Source organism: Orcinus orca, chromosome 16 (genome assembly GCF_937001465.1).
Source record: "Orcinus orca chromosome 16, mOrcOrc1.1, whole genome shotgun sequence".
Lineage (NCBI taxonomy): Eukaryota > Metazoa > Chordata > Mammalia > Artiodactyla > Delphinidae > Orcinus > Orcinus orca.
This window is the reverse complement of record NC_064574.1, coordinates 35256996-35274235: the sequence shown is the minus strand read 5'-3', so window position 1 is coordinate 35274235 and position 17240 is coordinate 35256996. Positions and strand designations below refer to the sequence as shown.

The following is a 17240-nucleotide window of genomic DNA, read 5'->3' as shown; positions in this document are numbered from 1 at the left end:
GTAGTTGTCTCTAGGTCTGAAGTGGGTCTCTTGTAGACAGCATATATATGGGTCTTGTTTTTGTTTCCATTTAGCCAGTCTGTGTCTTTTGGGGGGATCATTTAATCCATTTACATTTAAGGTAATTATCAATATGTATGTTCCTATTCCCATTTTCCTAATTGTATTGGGTTTGTTATTTTAGGTCTTTTCCTTCTCTTGTGTTTCTTGCCTAGAGAAGTTCCTTTATCATTTGTTGTAAAGCTGGTTTGGTGGTGCTGAACTCTCTCAGCTTTTGTTGTCTGTAAATGTTTCAATTTCTCCTTCAAATCTGAATGAGATCCTTGCTGGGTAGAGTAATCTTGTTTGTAGGTTTTTCTCCTTCATACTTTAAATATGTCCTGCCAGTCCCTTCTTGCTTACAGAGTTTCTGCTGAAAGATCAGCTGTTAACCTTATGGGGATTCCCTTGTGTGTTATTTGTTGTTTTTCCCTTGCTGCTTTCAATATGTTTTCTTAGTATTTAATTTTTTACAGTTTGATTAATATGTGTCTTGGTGTATTTCTCCTTGGTTTTATCCTGTATGGGAGTCTCTGTGCTTCCTGGACTTGATTAACTATTTCCTTTCCCATATTAGGGAAGTTTTCAACTATAATCTCTTCAAATATTTTCTCAGTCCCTTTCTTTTTCTCTTCTTCTTCTGGGACCCCTATCATTCGAATGTTGGTGCATTTAATGTTGTCCCAGAGGTCTCTGAGACTGTCCTCAGATCTTTTCATTCTTTTTTCTTTATTCTGCTCTTCAGTAGTTATTTCCACTATTTTATCTTCCAGGTCACTTATCCGTTCTTCTGCCTCAGTTTTTCTGCTATTCATCCCATCTAGAGTATTTTTAATTTTACTTATTGTGTTGTTCATCATTGCTTGTTTCATCTTTAGTTCTTCTAGTTCCTTGTTAAATGTTTCTTGCATTTTGTCTATTCTATTTCCAAGATTTTGGATCATCTTTACTATCATTATTCTGAATTCTTTATCAGGTAGACTGCCTATTTCCTCTTCATTTCTTAGGTCTGGTGGGTTTTTATCTTGCTCCTTCATCTGCTGTGTGTTTTTCTGTCTTCTCATTTTGCTTATCTAACTGTGTTTTGGGTCTCCATTTTGCAGGCTACAGGTCCATAGTTCCTGTTGTTTTTGGTGTCTGTCCCCATTGGCTAAAGTTGGTTCAGTGGGTTGTGTAGGCTTCCTGGTGGGGGGAACTAGTGCCTGTATTCTGGTGGATGAGGCTAGATCTTGTCTTTCTGGTGGGCAGTTCAACGTCCAGTGGTATGTTTTGGGGTGTCTGTGGGCTTATTAGGATTTTAGGCAGCCTCTCTGCTAATAGGTGGGGTTGTGTTCCTGTCTTGCTAGTTGTTTGCCATAGGGTATCCAGCACTGTAGCTTGCTGGTCATGGAGTGAAGCTGGGAGCTGGTGTTGAGATGCAGATCTCTGGGAGATTTTCACCATTTGGTATTATGTGGACATGGGAGGTCTCTTGTGGACCAGTTCCTGAAGTTGGCTCTCCCACCTCAGAGGTACAGCACTGACTCCTGGTTGCAGCACCAAGAGACTTTCATCCACATGGCTCAGAAGAAAAGGAAGAAAAAGTAGAAATAAATAAATAAATAAAGAAAGAAAGAAAGAAAGAAAGGAGGGAGGGAAGGAGGGAGGGAGGGAGGGAGGAAGATGAGAAGGAAGAAAGGTAGGAAGAAAGAGATAAAATAATATAAATTAAAGTAAGATAAAATAAAATAAAATAATTAAAATAAAGAGTAATTATTCAGAAAAAATTTTTAAAAACCCCCAAAAAACAAAACAAAACAAAAACACGGACGGATAGGACCCTAAGACAAATGGTGGAAGCAAAGCTATACAGACAAAATCTCACACAGAAGCCTACACATGCACACTCACAAAAAGACGAAAAGGGGAAAAAATAATAAATCTTGCTCTCAAAGTCCACCTCTTCAATTTGGGATGATTCACTGTATATTCATGTATTCCACAGGTGCAGGCAGGGTACATCAAGTTGATTGTGGAGCTTTAATCCGCTGCTTCTGGGGCTGCTGGGAGAGATTTCCCTTTCTCTTCTTCGTTCTCACTGTTCCCAGGGCTCAGTTTTGGATGTGGCCCCGCCTCTGCATGTAGGTCACCGGAGGGTGTCTGTTCTTCGCTCAGAGAGGACGGGGTTAGAGGAGCAGCTGCTTCGGGAACTCTGGCTCACTCAGGCCAGGGGGATTGAGTGGTACGGAGTGCAGGGCGAGCCTGCGGTGACAGAGGCTGGCGGGACATTGCACCAGCCTGAGGCGTGCCATGCGTTCTCCCGTGGAAGTTGTCCCTGGATCCCGGGACCCTGACAGTGGTGGGCTGCACAGCCTCCCTGGAAGTGGGGTGTGGATAGTGACCTGTGCTCGCACACTGGCTTCTTGGTGGCGGTGGCAGCAGCCTTAGCGTCTCATGCCCTTCTCTGGGGTCCGCGCTGTTAGCCGCGGCTCGCGCCCGTCTCTGGAGCTCCTTTAAGCAGCACTCTTAATCCCCTCTCCTTGCACACGAGGAAACAAAGAGGGAAGAAAAAGTCTCTTGCCTCTTCAGCAGGTCAGGACTTTTCCCCGGACTCCCTCCCAGCTACCCATGGTGCACTAATCCCCTGCAGGCTGTGTTCACGCTGCCAACCCCAGTCCTCTCCCTGCGCTCCGACTGAAGCCAGAGCCTCAGCTCCCAGCCCCGCCCGCCCTGGCGGGTGAGACAACAAGCCTCTCGGGCTGGTGAGTGCCAGTCGGCACCGATCCTCTGTGCAGGAATCTCTCCGCTTTGCCCTCCGCAGCCCTGTTGCTGTGCTCTCCTCCATAGCTCCGAAGCTTTCCCTCTCCACCACCCGCAGTCTCTGCCCGCGAAGGTGCTTCCTAGTGTGTGGAAACCTCTCCTCCTTTACGGCTCCCTCCCACTGGTGCAGGTCCCGTCCCTATCCTTTTGTCTCTGTTTATTCTTTTTTCTTTTGCCCTACCCAGGTACGTGGGGACTTTCTTGCCTTTTGGGAGGTCTGAGGTCTTCTGCCAGCATTCAGTAGGTGTTCTGTAGGAGTTGTTCCACAAGTAGATGTATTTCTTGTGTATCTGTGGGGAGGAAGGTGATCTCTGCGTCTTACTCTTCTGCCATCATCCTGTTCAGCCTCTTCCCTTGTATTTTGTTTGTCATTTTTCACTTGTTGCTTTTAATAATTTTTCTTTGTCTTTAATTTTTGTCAATTTGATTACTTTGTGTCTCGGTGTGTTTCTCCTTGGGTTTACCCTGCCTGGGACTCTCTACACCTCCTGGACTTGGGTGACTATTTCCTTTCCCATGTTATGGAAGTTGTCAACTATAATCTCTTCAAATATTTTCTTGGGTCCTTTCTCTCTCTCTTCTGCTTCTGGGACCCCTATAATGTGAATGTTGGTTCATTTAATGCTGTCCCAGAGGTCTCTTAGGCTGTCTTCATTTCTTTTCATTCTTTTTTCTTTATTCTGTTCTATGGCAGTGAATTCCACCATTCTGTCTTCCAGGCCACTTATCCATTCTTCTACTTCAGTTATTCTGCTATTGATTCCTTCTAGTGTATTTTTCATTTCAGTTATTGTATTGTTCATCTCTGTTTGTTTGTTCTTTAATTCTTCTAGGTCTTTGTTAAACATTTCTGGCATCTTCTGAACCTTTGCCTCCATTCTTTTTCCAAGGTTTTGGATCACCTTCATTATCACTATTCTCAATTCTTTTCTGGAAGGTTGCCTATCTCCACTTCATTTAGTTGTTTTTCTGGAGTTTTATCTTGTTCCCTCATGTGGTACATAGTCCTCTGCCTTTTCATTTTGTCTATCTTTCTGTGAATATGGTTTTTGTTCCACAGGCTGCAGGATTGTCATTCTTCTTGCTTCTGCTGTCTGATCTCTAGTGGATGAGGCTGTCTAAGTGGCTTATGCCAGCTTCCTGATGGAAGGGACTGGTGGTGGGTTCAGCTGGGCATTGCTCTTGTGTGCAGAGCTCAATACAACTTTAATCTGCTGGTCTGCTGATGGGTGGGGCTGAGTTCCCCCCTGTTGGTTGTTCAGTCTGAGATGACTCAGCACTGGAGCCTACAGACCCTTTGGTGGGGCTAATGGTGGACTCTGGGAGGGCTCACACCAAGGAGTGCTTCCTAGTACTTCTGCTGCCAGTGTCCATGTCCCTGTGGTGAGCCACAGCCGCCCCCTGCCTCTGCAGAAGACCCTCCAACACAAGCAGGTAGGTCTGATCCAGTCTCCTATAGGGTCAGTGTTCCTTCCCCCTGTGTCCTGATGTGCACTCTACTTTGTGTGTGCCCTCCATGAGTGGAGTCTCTGTTTCCCCCAGACCTGTCAAAGTCCTGCCATCTAATCCCAGTTAACTTCAAAGCCTGCTTCTCTGGGAATTCCTCCTCCCATGGTTGGGAAGCCTGACACGGGGCTCAGAACCTTCACTCCTGTGGGTGGACTTCTATGGTATAATTGTTTTTCTGTTTGTGAGTCAACCACCCAGAAGTTATGGGATTTGATTTTATTGTGATTGCACCCTTCGTACCATCTTGTTGTGGCTTCTCCTTTGTCCTTGTATGTGGAGTATTTTTTTGGTGAGTTCCAGTGTCTTCCTGTCGATGATTGTTCAGCAGTTAGTTGTGATTCTGGTCCTCTCGCAAGGGGGAGTGAATGCACATCCTTCTACTCTGCTATCTTGGACCAATCTAGAACATGTGAATTTTTAAGGACACAAATATTCAGTCTATACCACATGGGTTTAACATTTCCATGTACCTATAATTTTAGAAGAAAAATATTTCTAGCATTATTTTGAAAAATGGGAACATTTAAAAAGCAGTATTCCATGAAACACAGTTTGGAAGATGGTGATTTAGCATAAAACTTTCAAACAACCAGAATTATAAATTCTCCTGTGAATCTTTTTTTATTATTCTTGTCAGGTCTGCCTTTGATCTCCATTGCTGAATTTATGAATATATACAATGTTCTGTATCTATCTGCTTAAGTTTCCAAAATCTGATTTCACTACAACCTTGGACTATCTTTGAGTGTTAAATTGGAGAACCAGTGTTATTTTTGTAATTCTGTTAGAAAATATTTTTTATTGGGAGAATATTGAAAATAATAGTTAAAATATAAAGTATAAAAAAAGTTGGAAACTGATTTAAGAAAATGTTAATCTATTATTTAAAACTATATTTTCAGAAACCAATAAATTTTGAAGCATGATTAGAGGTGTAGCATATAATTTTAATATTACATTTTTGTATATTTCAATGGGAAAAATACATTTAATTATAGAACACTATTACTTAAAATAATTATTAAAGTTATATCTTTATATTAAGGAATGTTTTGGAAATAGACTTGTTCATCACCTGTTGTACTGAAAGTGCTTGCTACTTGGATGTTCTTTTATGTTATTAAATTGTAGAGGAATATTTATATTAAATGCTAAATAATATGATCTTGTTAATAACAAAATTACTTAGCAAGAGTATTTACTTTTCAGGGAAATACATTTTTAACTGCATGTCAATTTTCTGTCTATTGATAATTCTATTTTATCATTAAATTGTTCTAAGTGTTAACCTTTTTTGGCCAAAGAAGCCATCACTATAATTCCAGATTTAACCCTTGAGTGTATTTCTGTGTTAAAATTTCCAAGCAAGATACGTATGTATGAGGTCAGGCTCCCTTTGACTGGGATGCTTTGGCCTCAGAACTCAAGCCTTTATTAAGTTGCCTTTTCCATACAATGGTTGTCTTGCTCTTTCTAGGTGATGATGCCAGGGAGGCAGTTAAACATGGTTTGGACGGGATCTTGGTGTCAAATCATGGGGGTCGACAGCTCGACGGGGTGCCAGCCACTGTGAGTTTTGGCAAATGCCTCAACTGGTATTCCCATTTCTATCCCACTTTTGGCTATCTCTATGACTGTCTTTCCTTGTGTATATATTTTTGTGTGAATACTCAAGGTAAAATATGTATGAATATAGGTAAGAGCTCAGATTTTAAGTTTAGTGGCAAGTAACTACCTAAATTAGATCACTATTTGGTCTATTTATTTGTAAACTTATAAAAGTCTGTGTTAAATACCAAGCCATTAGTAGGCAGGGATTATTCCTGTTTTCATAAATATACCAATAAGTATATTATAAATTGGAGTATGAAAGAAAATATTATGCCATGAGTTTCCTGGAGGTGGGAGTTGAAGAACTGCAGAGTGAGGGCAGGTGGGGAAAGGAGGTAGAAATCCTGTGGTCCAGGTGAGGAGATGTCTGCTGCAAACAAGCTACTCTGTTGGAGCTGTGAACTACCTTGGCTGCATATTGGAATCACCTGGGAAACTGTAAAGAATCCTAATTCCCAGGCTGCACCCTAGATCCATCCATCAGAATCTTGCAGGACCAGGGGAGGCAGAGGCACTAGTATTTTTGACAGCTACCCAGGAGATCCAATGTGAATCTATGTTTTGTATACACTGTACACACTGTGCTAGGCAAATAAGAGTCCAGAATCCAGATATAAAAGTAAACTAAGCTGGTTGGAATGATTTGGGATGGAGTTAAAACTGTAAAGGAGAGCAATTAGCTCCAAAAAGGCCAAGAGCCAAGGAGTCCAACCAGGGGTTGATTTTAAGATCAAGGATTGGTGGGCCCAGAAGTGGACCAAAAGTCATGGAGGCAGACACATATCTAGGGGTGGATTTCATGGATCCATGATCTAGAATGGAGGCCAGAAGCTGTAGGTGGAGTGGGGTGGGGTCCCCTTACAGGCTGTCCACTTGTGGGAACATGACCAAGATTCTTTTAGATGAGGCAATGGGACTGCAGTTGCCTTTCACCTCTGCTCTGTTCTCATGTGGACCCCTGTTTTTACGAGTGTGAGTCTAAAAGTGGAATGGGAAAGAGTGAGATGTGTTTGGGGAATACCAAGGAATCCATTTTGTTTGCACTACCTGGTGGGAGTTGGGAGTCCTGGGAAATACACCTGCTAGGAGAGGTCTGGGAGGAGGTCCTTTAATATTATGTCATTGAATATGCAATAGCAAAGCCCTGAGTTAGCAGCAACGAGTATCACAAATTGGACTGTGGCATTACAGGGGACAGGAAGATCAATGAGGTGGCCCACATAATTATGAGAGCCAAGGAAAGAGAGAAGGGCCTGACCTGCTATGGGGCAGAAGGACTCAATAGTCCCTCCGAATTTCAGTTTTTTCATCTTTTAAAGTTTAAAAATCAATTAGATTACTTCTTTGGTGCCTTTAAACTTTAGTGTTCTATAATCTCAATTATCTATCATAGGCAAAGTAAGCTAGCATCATGTAACAAAACTTAAATAAATATGTATCTACAAAATAATGTGGATGGACTTCCTAGGCCATCATTTCTGAGCTGGATCATCATATGCATTTCCCCCTTTTGTCAGAACCATTTAGTCATAGTTAATAGTGGATGGCTTTAATTGGGATGAATATTTGAATTTATTCAAATAATTTAGTAAAGTAGTAGTGGATTACTGTTGCATTAAACTAGCAGGCTGATTTAGCTAAAGCCACGGATGCTGTGTAGGTTAGGGCAGATTGAATGATGACAGGGAGCTATTGGGTATACGCATTTGCACTCAGACTTTTTCGTGAAGCACTAATGGGCTAATGATAGGAATGAACCAAGTCTTTGCACGCAGTCAATAATTAAAATCATAAAATTGGAAGTTGTCAGCTCTTTCCAATTCAGCATTACTTATAAAGACCCATCTTTTTAGGTGATATTAAACATTGCCTGCAGTGGAGGGTGAAGAGCTCCTTTGGGCAGGGAGAAGATGGTCACAGTTCAAGGCTTTTCCGCTGATTTATGACTCTCTTTTGTATGAAGATGTAGACTTAGTGTGCAGGCCAAATTCAGTTTGTTTTCTAAAAATAAAATTTAAATCTACTGAAATCAAATCTAACTAGATTTTAAGGGAAAAATATCTAAATGGTGTGATTTATTTCCTTCTGGCTGAGGGAATATGGAAACTTATCTAAAAGAGTTTTTTGAGTTGTGGTCTCAGAGACTATTTTAAGAAAAACAATTACCCTCTCCTTTGCATGATGTGTGCATGAGAGGAGATGCTTGCTTGAGTTTTGCCTCCTACTTTAGAGGAAATTTAAGGTGCATGACAATGAGAGGAATGTGAAACAGTATTGAGTTTATAGTGAAGGTGCTTTTCTCTCAGTATGGTGATTTTGAGGTGTGTGGCAAAAGGCTTGGAGGATGCTGTGGTGTAGAACTTTTCAGTAGATACACAGAAGGACTTGCTCTCCTGCACATTCTGTGACATCATAATTCAGAGCCAAAGAGGCAACATGATTTCACTGGCAGAGCATTGAAATGAACCCAGAGTTTTGGGTTCAAGTCCTTGTCTTGCCTCCTCTGAGGGGTGAGAGCTGGGTGAGCAAGTTGCTCAAACTTTTCAGCCTGAGCCTCTTCATAACGTTGTGTTGGTTGCAAAAATAGAACATCTGGATTATATGATTTCTACATTTCTATAAATCACAGAGTTTCTTTGTATGGAGAAATACTTATCATTAAGAGTCCTAGAACAGGAGTTTGACTTAAGTCCATCTTAATGCAATGCTACCAAGAACCACTGCCAGACCCCTGCTACAGCAAAGAGTTTAAAAATAAGTTCATGTTAAGATCCTTACCCTGAAGGTAATAATGTGGCCAAGACTTGTCTTGGAGTAATTAGCGAATGATATGGCAGAATCAAATCAATTTCCAAAATCCACAGTACTGGAACATCTCAAACTGGGGTCTAAAGACAAATTCTCTGGAGTCTTTGAACCCTAGGAGAATTCTTTTTTCATTTTTGTTTTGATGCTAACTGGACCCAAAATACCTTAAACTTAAAAATATGACATTCCTTTCTAGTCAAAATTCTCAACTGTAAAACCTTTTCAGAAAATAAACTTTGGGTTGTTAAATCAGTGTTTCTAAAGTTGAGTCCTTGGGCATATTCTATGAGATCTTTCATTTTTCCTTCTGAAAGGAATTCATGAAATTCTACCTTTGAGAGACACTTGATATATCAGTTAGCTTTTGCTGTGTAACAAACCACTCTGAAATTTACTGGCTAAAATCCAACAGCCATTTATTCATGTCACAACTTTGTGTGTTGGCAATTTGAGCTGATATCCACTGGGAGGTTTTTCTGGTCCTGGCTGGGCTCACTCATATGCGTATGTGGTCCATTGCTGGGTCTACTAGGGCAGACTAGTGTAGGATGACATCAGCAGGGATGACTCTGCATCGTCTCACATCTAGCATATTAGGTGGCCTGGTTTCCTAGAGAGCAAGTGGAAATATGCAAAGCCTCTTGAGCTCTAGGCTTAGAACAGGCACACTGTCACTTCTCTCTTGTTCTATTGGTGAAAGCAAGTCACAAGGCTGGTTTAGATTCAAGGGGTGAGGAAGTAGACTCTTCTGGCCCCATTTCTCCCTCATGATGGGAGGAGTAGAAATGTCATGTTGCAAGGAAATGGAGATAGGGTAGGAAATAGTTGCAGTCATTTTTACAGTTGCAAACAATCGCCAGACCTATATGGACCAGTGATTTTCTAAACGTGCTTAGTAGAACTCACATCCCCACCCCCAGGCAGGGCTGCCTGGTGAAGCGTGATGGGTAGAGAGTCAGAGGAGGACTTGTGGGCAATGGCCTGGAATCTGTCTCCTTCACTGTTAACTAAAGCACCTCTGGCTTTTCTGCTTTTGTTTGTGCTCAACTGCTTTGGTTTGGAAATCAAGAGTATAGGACTGGATGCTATAAGAATGTAGAAAGATGGAAGCCCCCTGTGAGTGGAAGTTTTGTGGGACAGGGGGGACCTGGAAGTGTGTACCTTGAGCAGGAACAGGAAAGAGGGGGGCTCTTTGGGAGTCAGATCCCTGTGGGATTCATTTTGGATTCCTTAAACTGCCTGGCATAATGCCTGGAATCTGCCAGGTAATCAATAAAGTGTTTGATAAATCAATGAATGAGATATATGTATATGTATAGCTGATTCACTTCATTATAAAGCAGAAAATAATACACCATTGTAAAGCAATTATACTCCAATAAAGATGTTAAAAAAAAATCAATGAATGGATGGATGAGTGAGTAGTAGTACATTGGAATCTTACCGTATTTTCCTGTAGATTAACTCTGCTGGAGATAAGCCTGAAATTAGTTGTCTAAAGAACCTTTAAGGAAAGAAAAGCTGAAATGAATTGTCTCTTAGATGTGTAGCAAGCTGAAAAAAAGGGAAACAGAACAGTCATAAAATAGTGGATTTTTCTACTACATTTACTTATTTAATCTGCTCTGATCAGAATTATTCTGCATAATATATACACAGTAAAACTGCAGCTCCAGAAAGAAGAAAGGGAGGATAGAAATGCTCAGCTATGGATAGAACATCCTTGTCCAAGGACACAGGAAACACCAATCTGGACTAAATTTTATAACCCAGGATTCACATTTTAAGTACCCTTATTAGTTTATTTTTTAGGCTAGTTTGGGCATTGGAAATATCCTAAACAGACTTGATTTGCGTGACTGTGAAAATGTGTATTGAACTCAAGCTAGCTAATATTTTTCTTTGGTTTTGGTTTCAAATGGGGAAATATGCTTAATTATAGCTTGCATCATCACTTGGAAATTGTAGCATTTATATGTTGATGTAACTTGCCTGACTGTAAAAAGAGGACTATGTATAGGTAAAGGGACGTATGTAAATGGATCCAAAGCATGTTTGGCCAGGCAGAAAAGCCAAAAGGAAAAGGGGAAAATCACACTACCTGCCAAACATTTTAGGGGCCCTGCTCCAACTGTTGCCTTCACTTCCTCCAAATCTGTAGTCAGGTTTGGTCTTCAACCTTTTACACAAAACTCTCTTTAAGTTGAGCCTCTAAAATTTTAGGGGAGAAGTGGGAAAGTTTTTGAGTGATTTCAGCACAATTATTTCTAGAAAAACTGCACTTGAATGTATGGACTTAATTTTATATTTAAATACTTGGGGATGAAAGTGGATAATTTCTACAGATTTTCATCTACAGGTCACCTTGAGGATTGTTTCCACCCTCAAGTGCAAAGATTCACATCAAAGTAGCCAATTGTATCAGTTACTAGCTATTAAAATTGTTGGCTATTAGCCAACGTTATGAGCTAGAAAACAAAAGATTAAAAACTCAGTGATTTAAATCAACAGAGTCTTTATTCCCATGAATCTTTGTGTCAACTGGGGGTCTGCCGATCTAGATTTGGTACTGGTTAGATGGCTGTGCTCCAAGTTTCAGGTCCAGCTGGGCTTGGATGGGGCAGCTCTGCTTGCTGAATATTTTCTCTGGGTCTAGCTAAAGGGAAAGCACTGCCTGGGGGATTCTCCTCCCATGCAAGGTGCAGGAGAAAATTGAAATGCACGAGGTCTCTTAAGGCCTATGCCCAGAAACGGCACTCTGCCACCTCTGCTCAAGTGTCATTGGCCAAAGTAGTTGCAAGGCCAAGGCCACTGTCGAGTAGTGGCAAGTGCACTCTGTTTCTTTTAGTAGGAAACACTGCCAAGTGGTCTTGGAAAAAGTGGGTTCAAAGTGGTGTGAAGAATTAAGAACAATAGTGCAATCTACCAGATCGACCTCAATGAGGATCTTATATTCTCTAGTGCTGATATAAGCCTATCATCAATTGCCAATCAAGATGAGGATCTTCAAGTTTCATGTGGTCATTTTCCTTAAAGGCAAGAAAAATGTTATCAGGGAGAATTCTCTAATGTACAGCTGGATGTTTCCTATATTATTATATATATTTGCTACATTATTGTACATATTCCCGTATTTTGGATGGGAAAATCAGAGACTAAGATTTTCTGTGACTGGTGGTGTTTGCATTTTTATATACCATTTCTTCTACCACAACCTGAGTATGAATTTTAACAACTCATTTTTCAATGAGTAAATAATGTTCAGAATAATTTATATGAGCAAGATAATTCATTTATATTTATGTGTTTAATGAAAAAACAGCTCTGTGTCTTTTAAGATCATTACGTGCTTTTAAATTGTGTTTATATATTTTTTGGATCATGATATTTGAATTTGAATATCAGGAATAGAATAAAACCCTTGGATTTTGATAGAAAAATAAGTCAGTTCCAAATTTAGTTGGTTTTTTGTTACTAGCATTTGCACCTCTTATTTTAGGAGGGAATAGCTTTACTGTTGATTCTAAACCTAGCCTCTTTCACTCTAAGCCCTGTCAGGTGGTTGGTGGCCTGAGGAAGTTGAATTGGAGAACAATTCAGCATGCATAGTATCACTTTACTGACCTCTTGTCTCCACAGATTGACGTTCTGCCAGAAATTGTGGAGGCTGTGGAAGGGAAGGTGGAAGTCTTCCTGGATGGGGGTGTACGGAAGGGGACCGACATTCTGAAAGCTCTGGCCCTGGGAGCCAAGGCTGTGTTTGTGGGGAGACCAATCATTTGGGGCCTGGCTTTGCAGGTAATGAGAGGACAAAGCAATAAATATATAAAACAGGATGACTCAACTGTGAAATAAATCTGTGAAACCATTCAGACTGACTTACTCAAAAGATCTGTGTCTTCTATTTGCTTAGGGAGAGAAAGGCGTTCAGGATGTCCTTGAGATACTGAAGGAAGAATTCTGGTTGGCCATGGCTCTGAGTGGTAAGACTTGGTACTCTCATTTACAACTTCTTTTCTTCTGGGTGTCTTTAGGCCAGGCTCCTTGGTGGAGAGAAGTGAATTTGAAGGGGAAGAGGATGGAATCATTTAGAGTGTAATTCAATTTAACGTTGGCTGCATACTCACAGCTGTAGTGCAGAGTGCTCTCTGGACGGAGAAACTCCACAGTGTGTGCTGTCTGGAGTGGTCACTTAGCCTTTGACAGTCTTCTCAGGGATATTTTGGTGAGTCTTACTAGTACCTTAATGGTGAACACTACATTGAACCCTTCCTCCTCTCTTAACACATGAATGAGAAATCTAACTGGCTAGTCAACAGCTCCATCTGGATGTCTAAGGGGCATCTCAAAGTCTACCTGTCTAAAACTAAACTGCCAACTTTCCCCTTTAAACCTGCTCTACCTTCCAACTCTCCAGTCTCAGTTCATGTTAATACTATTATCTCAGTTGCTCAGATCAAAAATCTTAAGTCACTCTTGACTCCTTTTGTCTCTCATACCCTCACATCCACAGAGGTGCTTTCTGTAAAAGAGACCTACTCACCACCTCCTCTGCCACCAGCCTGTCTGGAGCCTTCATGATCTTTCTTCATCTTGGATATTGTGATGGTCTTCCTGTGTATCCTTCCCATCGTTGTCTCTCTTTCCTAGGGAATTTCGGGTCAGCCTGTCTATCGTTGCTTCCATCCCTGTCCCAGTCTATTCTGATCACAGCATCAGGACTATCCTTTTAAACATGAACTCAGGTCATATCACTCTTCTGATCAGAACCCTCCAATGGCTCTCAATTTATTCAGAGTAAATGCTGAAGTCTTTACGATGGTCTACGAGGTCTTATGTGATTGACCTCTGTCACCTCTCTGACTTCAGCTCCTCCCACTCTCACTCTTGCTTATTCCACCCAGGCCACATTTGCCTCCTTGATTATCCTTGACCATGTCAGACATATTTCAGCCTTAGGGCTTTGGCCTTGGCCGCGCCTCCTACCTGGATGCTCTTTCCCCAGATATCTACGTGGCTAACTCTCCCATGTCCTTCAAGTCTCACTTACATCCTACTTTCTCACAGTGTCCCATTCAGACCACCGTATTTAAAATGGCAATTTGTTCTCCACCCACTCAACTTCCAGTTTTTTTCCCTGTTACTATTTCATTATTTTCCCATAACACCTAACACCTTCTATAGATAATCTATCACATAATTAATTTTTTAATTACATGCATTATGTATTTTCTGTTTCCTCTCTGGAAGTAAGAATCCTGAGGCAGGGATCTTTGTTATCTTTACTGCAGTATCCCCAGTGTCTAGAGCCGTGCATAGCATGTAAATAATAAGTATTTGCTGAAGGAACGAACAAGTAAATAATCACCATTATTCCTAGTGACTGAATTTGACTCAGAATGGACCTCTAGATGGAAAGAATCACCTTGAGTCAATTATCACCTCCTCCACTTTTGAAAGTAATGAGGGCTTCCTTTTCTGTGATTCATGTCACTCAGATTGTCCCCACAGATAGAATTCTGGAGATCAGTGGTCTACACACTCCTGAGCTGAGGCTGTGTGGACACAGCATCAGTGAGAAGAACGCCATTCTCTGAATCCTCACTCTGCATTTTAATTTGCTACAGACATATCCTAAAAGAGAGCTTTCAGCCACTGACTCTCTATTAAATGTGGCAGAAAAGAATATACTCTTTGTGTTAATAAAAATATGTGCCAGTCATTTTGTGTTAAGGACTGTTTAGGTAATAAAAATGGTCTCATGCCACATAAGATTTGGCAAGCTTACCTTGAATCATAAACCTTACATTTGTCAAGTTTTACATTCCTTGGGAAAACGATTACCTGCCTGATTATTATTGCATTCATTTCATATTAAATGTATGCATTATTTTTTCAGGGTGCCAGAATGTGAAAGTCATCGACAAGACATTGGTGAGGAAAAATCTTTTGGCCGTTTCCAAGATCTGACAGTGCACAATATTTTCCCATCTGTATTATTTTTTTTTTGGCGTGTATTACTTGACAAAGAGACACTGTGCAGAGGGTGACCACAGTCTGTAATTCCCCACTTCGATACAAAGGGTGTCGTTCTTCTCCAACAAAATAGCAATCCCTTGCTATTTTAAGTTCATTGCTTTTGACTTTTCAATGAGTGTCCTAGGACCTTTTAGAAAGAAATGGACTTGCATCCTGGAAATATATTAACTGTTAAAAAGAAAACATTGAAAATGGATTTAGACAACGTCATCCCCTGGCAGCCTCACGTGCTACAAAACAAAAGATATCCTTGGGTGAAATTGGACATAGCTAGTGCAGAGGTAAAAAGATAATGATCTCCCTGTTTATTAACCTGCATTGTGTGTGGATATCCCTAAAACTGTGTTCTTAAAATCTAAGCGCAGGTTCAGAAGGCTGGATGTGCCTGGAGAAACAGGAGATTTGAATTCACAACACTAAGGAGATAGCACTTGAGAGAATTAGGATAAGTTGGTGGTAATTTGTGTTTTTTCTAGATACTTTTTAACACCCTGGGCTATTCTACTTCTTTGAATGTAGATTTCCATTCACAGCTTTAGTATCAGAATATATCTGAGTATTTTATGATATAGATTGCTTCTTATTCAGAGAGAAATAAAGCATTTTTTGAAAAGAAGATATCGGGTCAATTTGTAACTGTGGAATTCAACTATTTTAATCTCTGAGCCCGAACTACCTCTCTGTTCCCTGTGCATACCCATTCATTCTCTTATACCTCCTAGTTCCTCTTCTTTACTCGTTTGCTTCTTTCCACTCACAGTCACGTGCCGGGCCAGCTACATGCTTTGTGAGGGCCATGCCAAGTGAAGATGTGGGCCCCCTGTTCAAAAAAGCAGGAAAAAGGCCTTTTCCTTTCTTTCAAGGTTTTTCTCTTAACCTGTCAAGGTCCCTTTTCTTTGCTATTTAATGTCATGTTTCCTTGGGCATGGGGATCCTCACCGGTGCCTGAATACCATCCTGTGATCTGTCCCAACTCCTGCTGGGGGTGGATGGCGGCACTGCCACTGGGCCGGTGGTTCAGCCAGCAGCCAAGGACTCGTTCAGGAAATGTGGGGAGGTGGTGGCAGGGTGGTAGGGTGGGGGGAGGTGCGGGGTGGGGATAATGTGTGATTCTAGACTACCAGGCCCCAGCATGTGTTCCATGGTCCCATCATCCTTTATTATAAAACACAAACTTAACGATAAAATTATTAAGAATTTCAAGCCAACAACAGAACACTAAACTTACGCTTGAGGCCCCCTTTGGAGCCTGGAGTCCTGTGTGACTGTATTGGTGAACTGTCCAGGAAGCCCTTGTCACGTGACTTTTATTCCCCAACCAGGTATTTGACAGATTATAGGTAAACTTGGTAACCAAGGTGAGTCTGAAATTGTCTTTTCACCATCTCTCTGGTTGTTCATTTAGTGTGAAGTACTGAATGAAACAATTGAGAGAATCACTACCTTGAAATATGACCATGATATTATGTCTTCTTGTTTTATTATACTGTTTGATCATTCTCAGATCTCTCTCTTTGTCTCTCTCTCTGTGTCTCTCTTTCTCCTTTCTTCCCTCCTTCTCTCTTTTCCTTTAAATGCTAAGATATTTGTAAATACTATGATGGACACAAACATATATCTTTCTTTTTGAACTTATATCTAGGTCTGATAAAGAAGAATCATTTAGCAACTTCCCTGGTGGTCCAGTGGTTAAGATTCCATGCTTTCACTGCAGGGGCCACGGGTTCGATCCCTGGCTGGGGAACTAAGATTCCACATGCTGCATGGCACGGTCAAAAATATAAAAAATAAAAAAATAAAATACAATAAAAAATTTAAAAATAAATTTTAAAAAAAAGTTAAAAAAAGAATCATTTTATCTGATAAAAAGAAATTAAATTTTTCTCCAAATACTAAGAAAGAATATGACTGTCATATCACGTAATTGTTTTGTACTTTTCCAATTAATATTGATCAGTTAATAGGTCTATAATAAGCACTTCTTTGATCCCACCAACTGATTCAGAAGTGCCTTTGCTGTTTGCAAAGAACGTCCACTTTGGCTACATTATAGTTTGTAGCTGCTAAAAACTTGATAGCTTTCTCAGCAAATGGAGATCTTCACAATGGCATTTTAAGTGAGTCTTATGAGAATGATGATGAATGATCTTTTTTTTTCTAAATTTATTTATTTATTTATTTATGGCTGTGTTGGGTCTTTGTTTCTGTGCAAGGGCTTTCTCTAGTTGTGGCAAGCGGGGGCCACTCTTCATCGCGGTGCGCGGGTCTCTCACTATCGCAGCCTCTCTTGTTGGGGAGCACAGGCTCCAGACGCGCAGGCTCAGTAATTGTGGCTCACACGCCCAATTGCTCTGTGGCATGTGTGATCTTCCCAGACCAGGGCTCAAACCCGTGTCCCCTGCATTGGCAGGCGGATTCTCAACCACTGTGCCCCC

The 17240-nt window shown here is 40.9% G+C and overlaps 1 protein-coding gene across 1 annotated transcript in view; it reads left to right on the top strand.

Annotated features, from left to right (window-relative positions):
• HAO1 (hydroxyacid oxidase 1) overlaps positions 1-15421 on the top strand; it is a 65225-nt gene extending 49804 nt beyond the window's left edge. Inside the window, exons 5-8 of the mRNA XM_004276456.3 lie at positions 5825-5916; positions 12406-12564; positions 12680-12749; positions 14666-15421. Coding sequence (XP_004276504.1) covers positions 5825-5916; positions 12406-12564; positions 12680-12749; positions 14666-14736 — 392 coding nt within the window. The 3' untranslated portion in view covers positions 14737-15421. The remainder of the gene's footprint in view (positions 1-5824; positions 5917-12405; positions 12565-12679; positions 12750-14665) is intronic.
• Positions 15422-17240: the final 1819 nt, after the last annotated feature.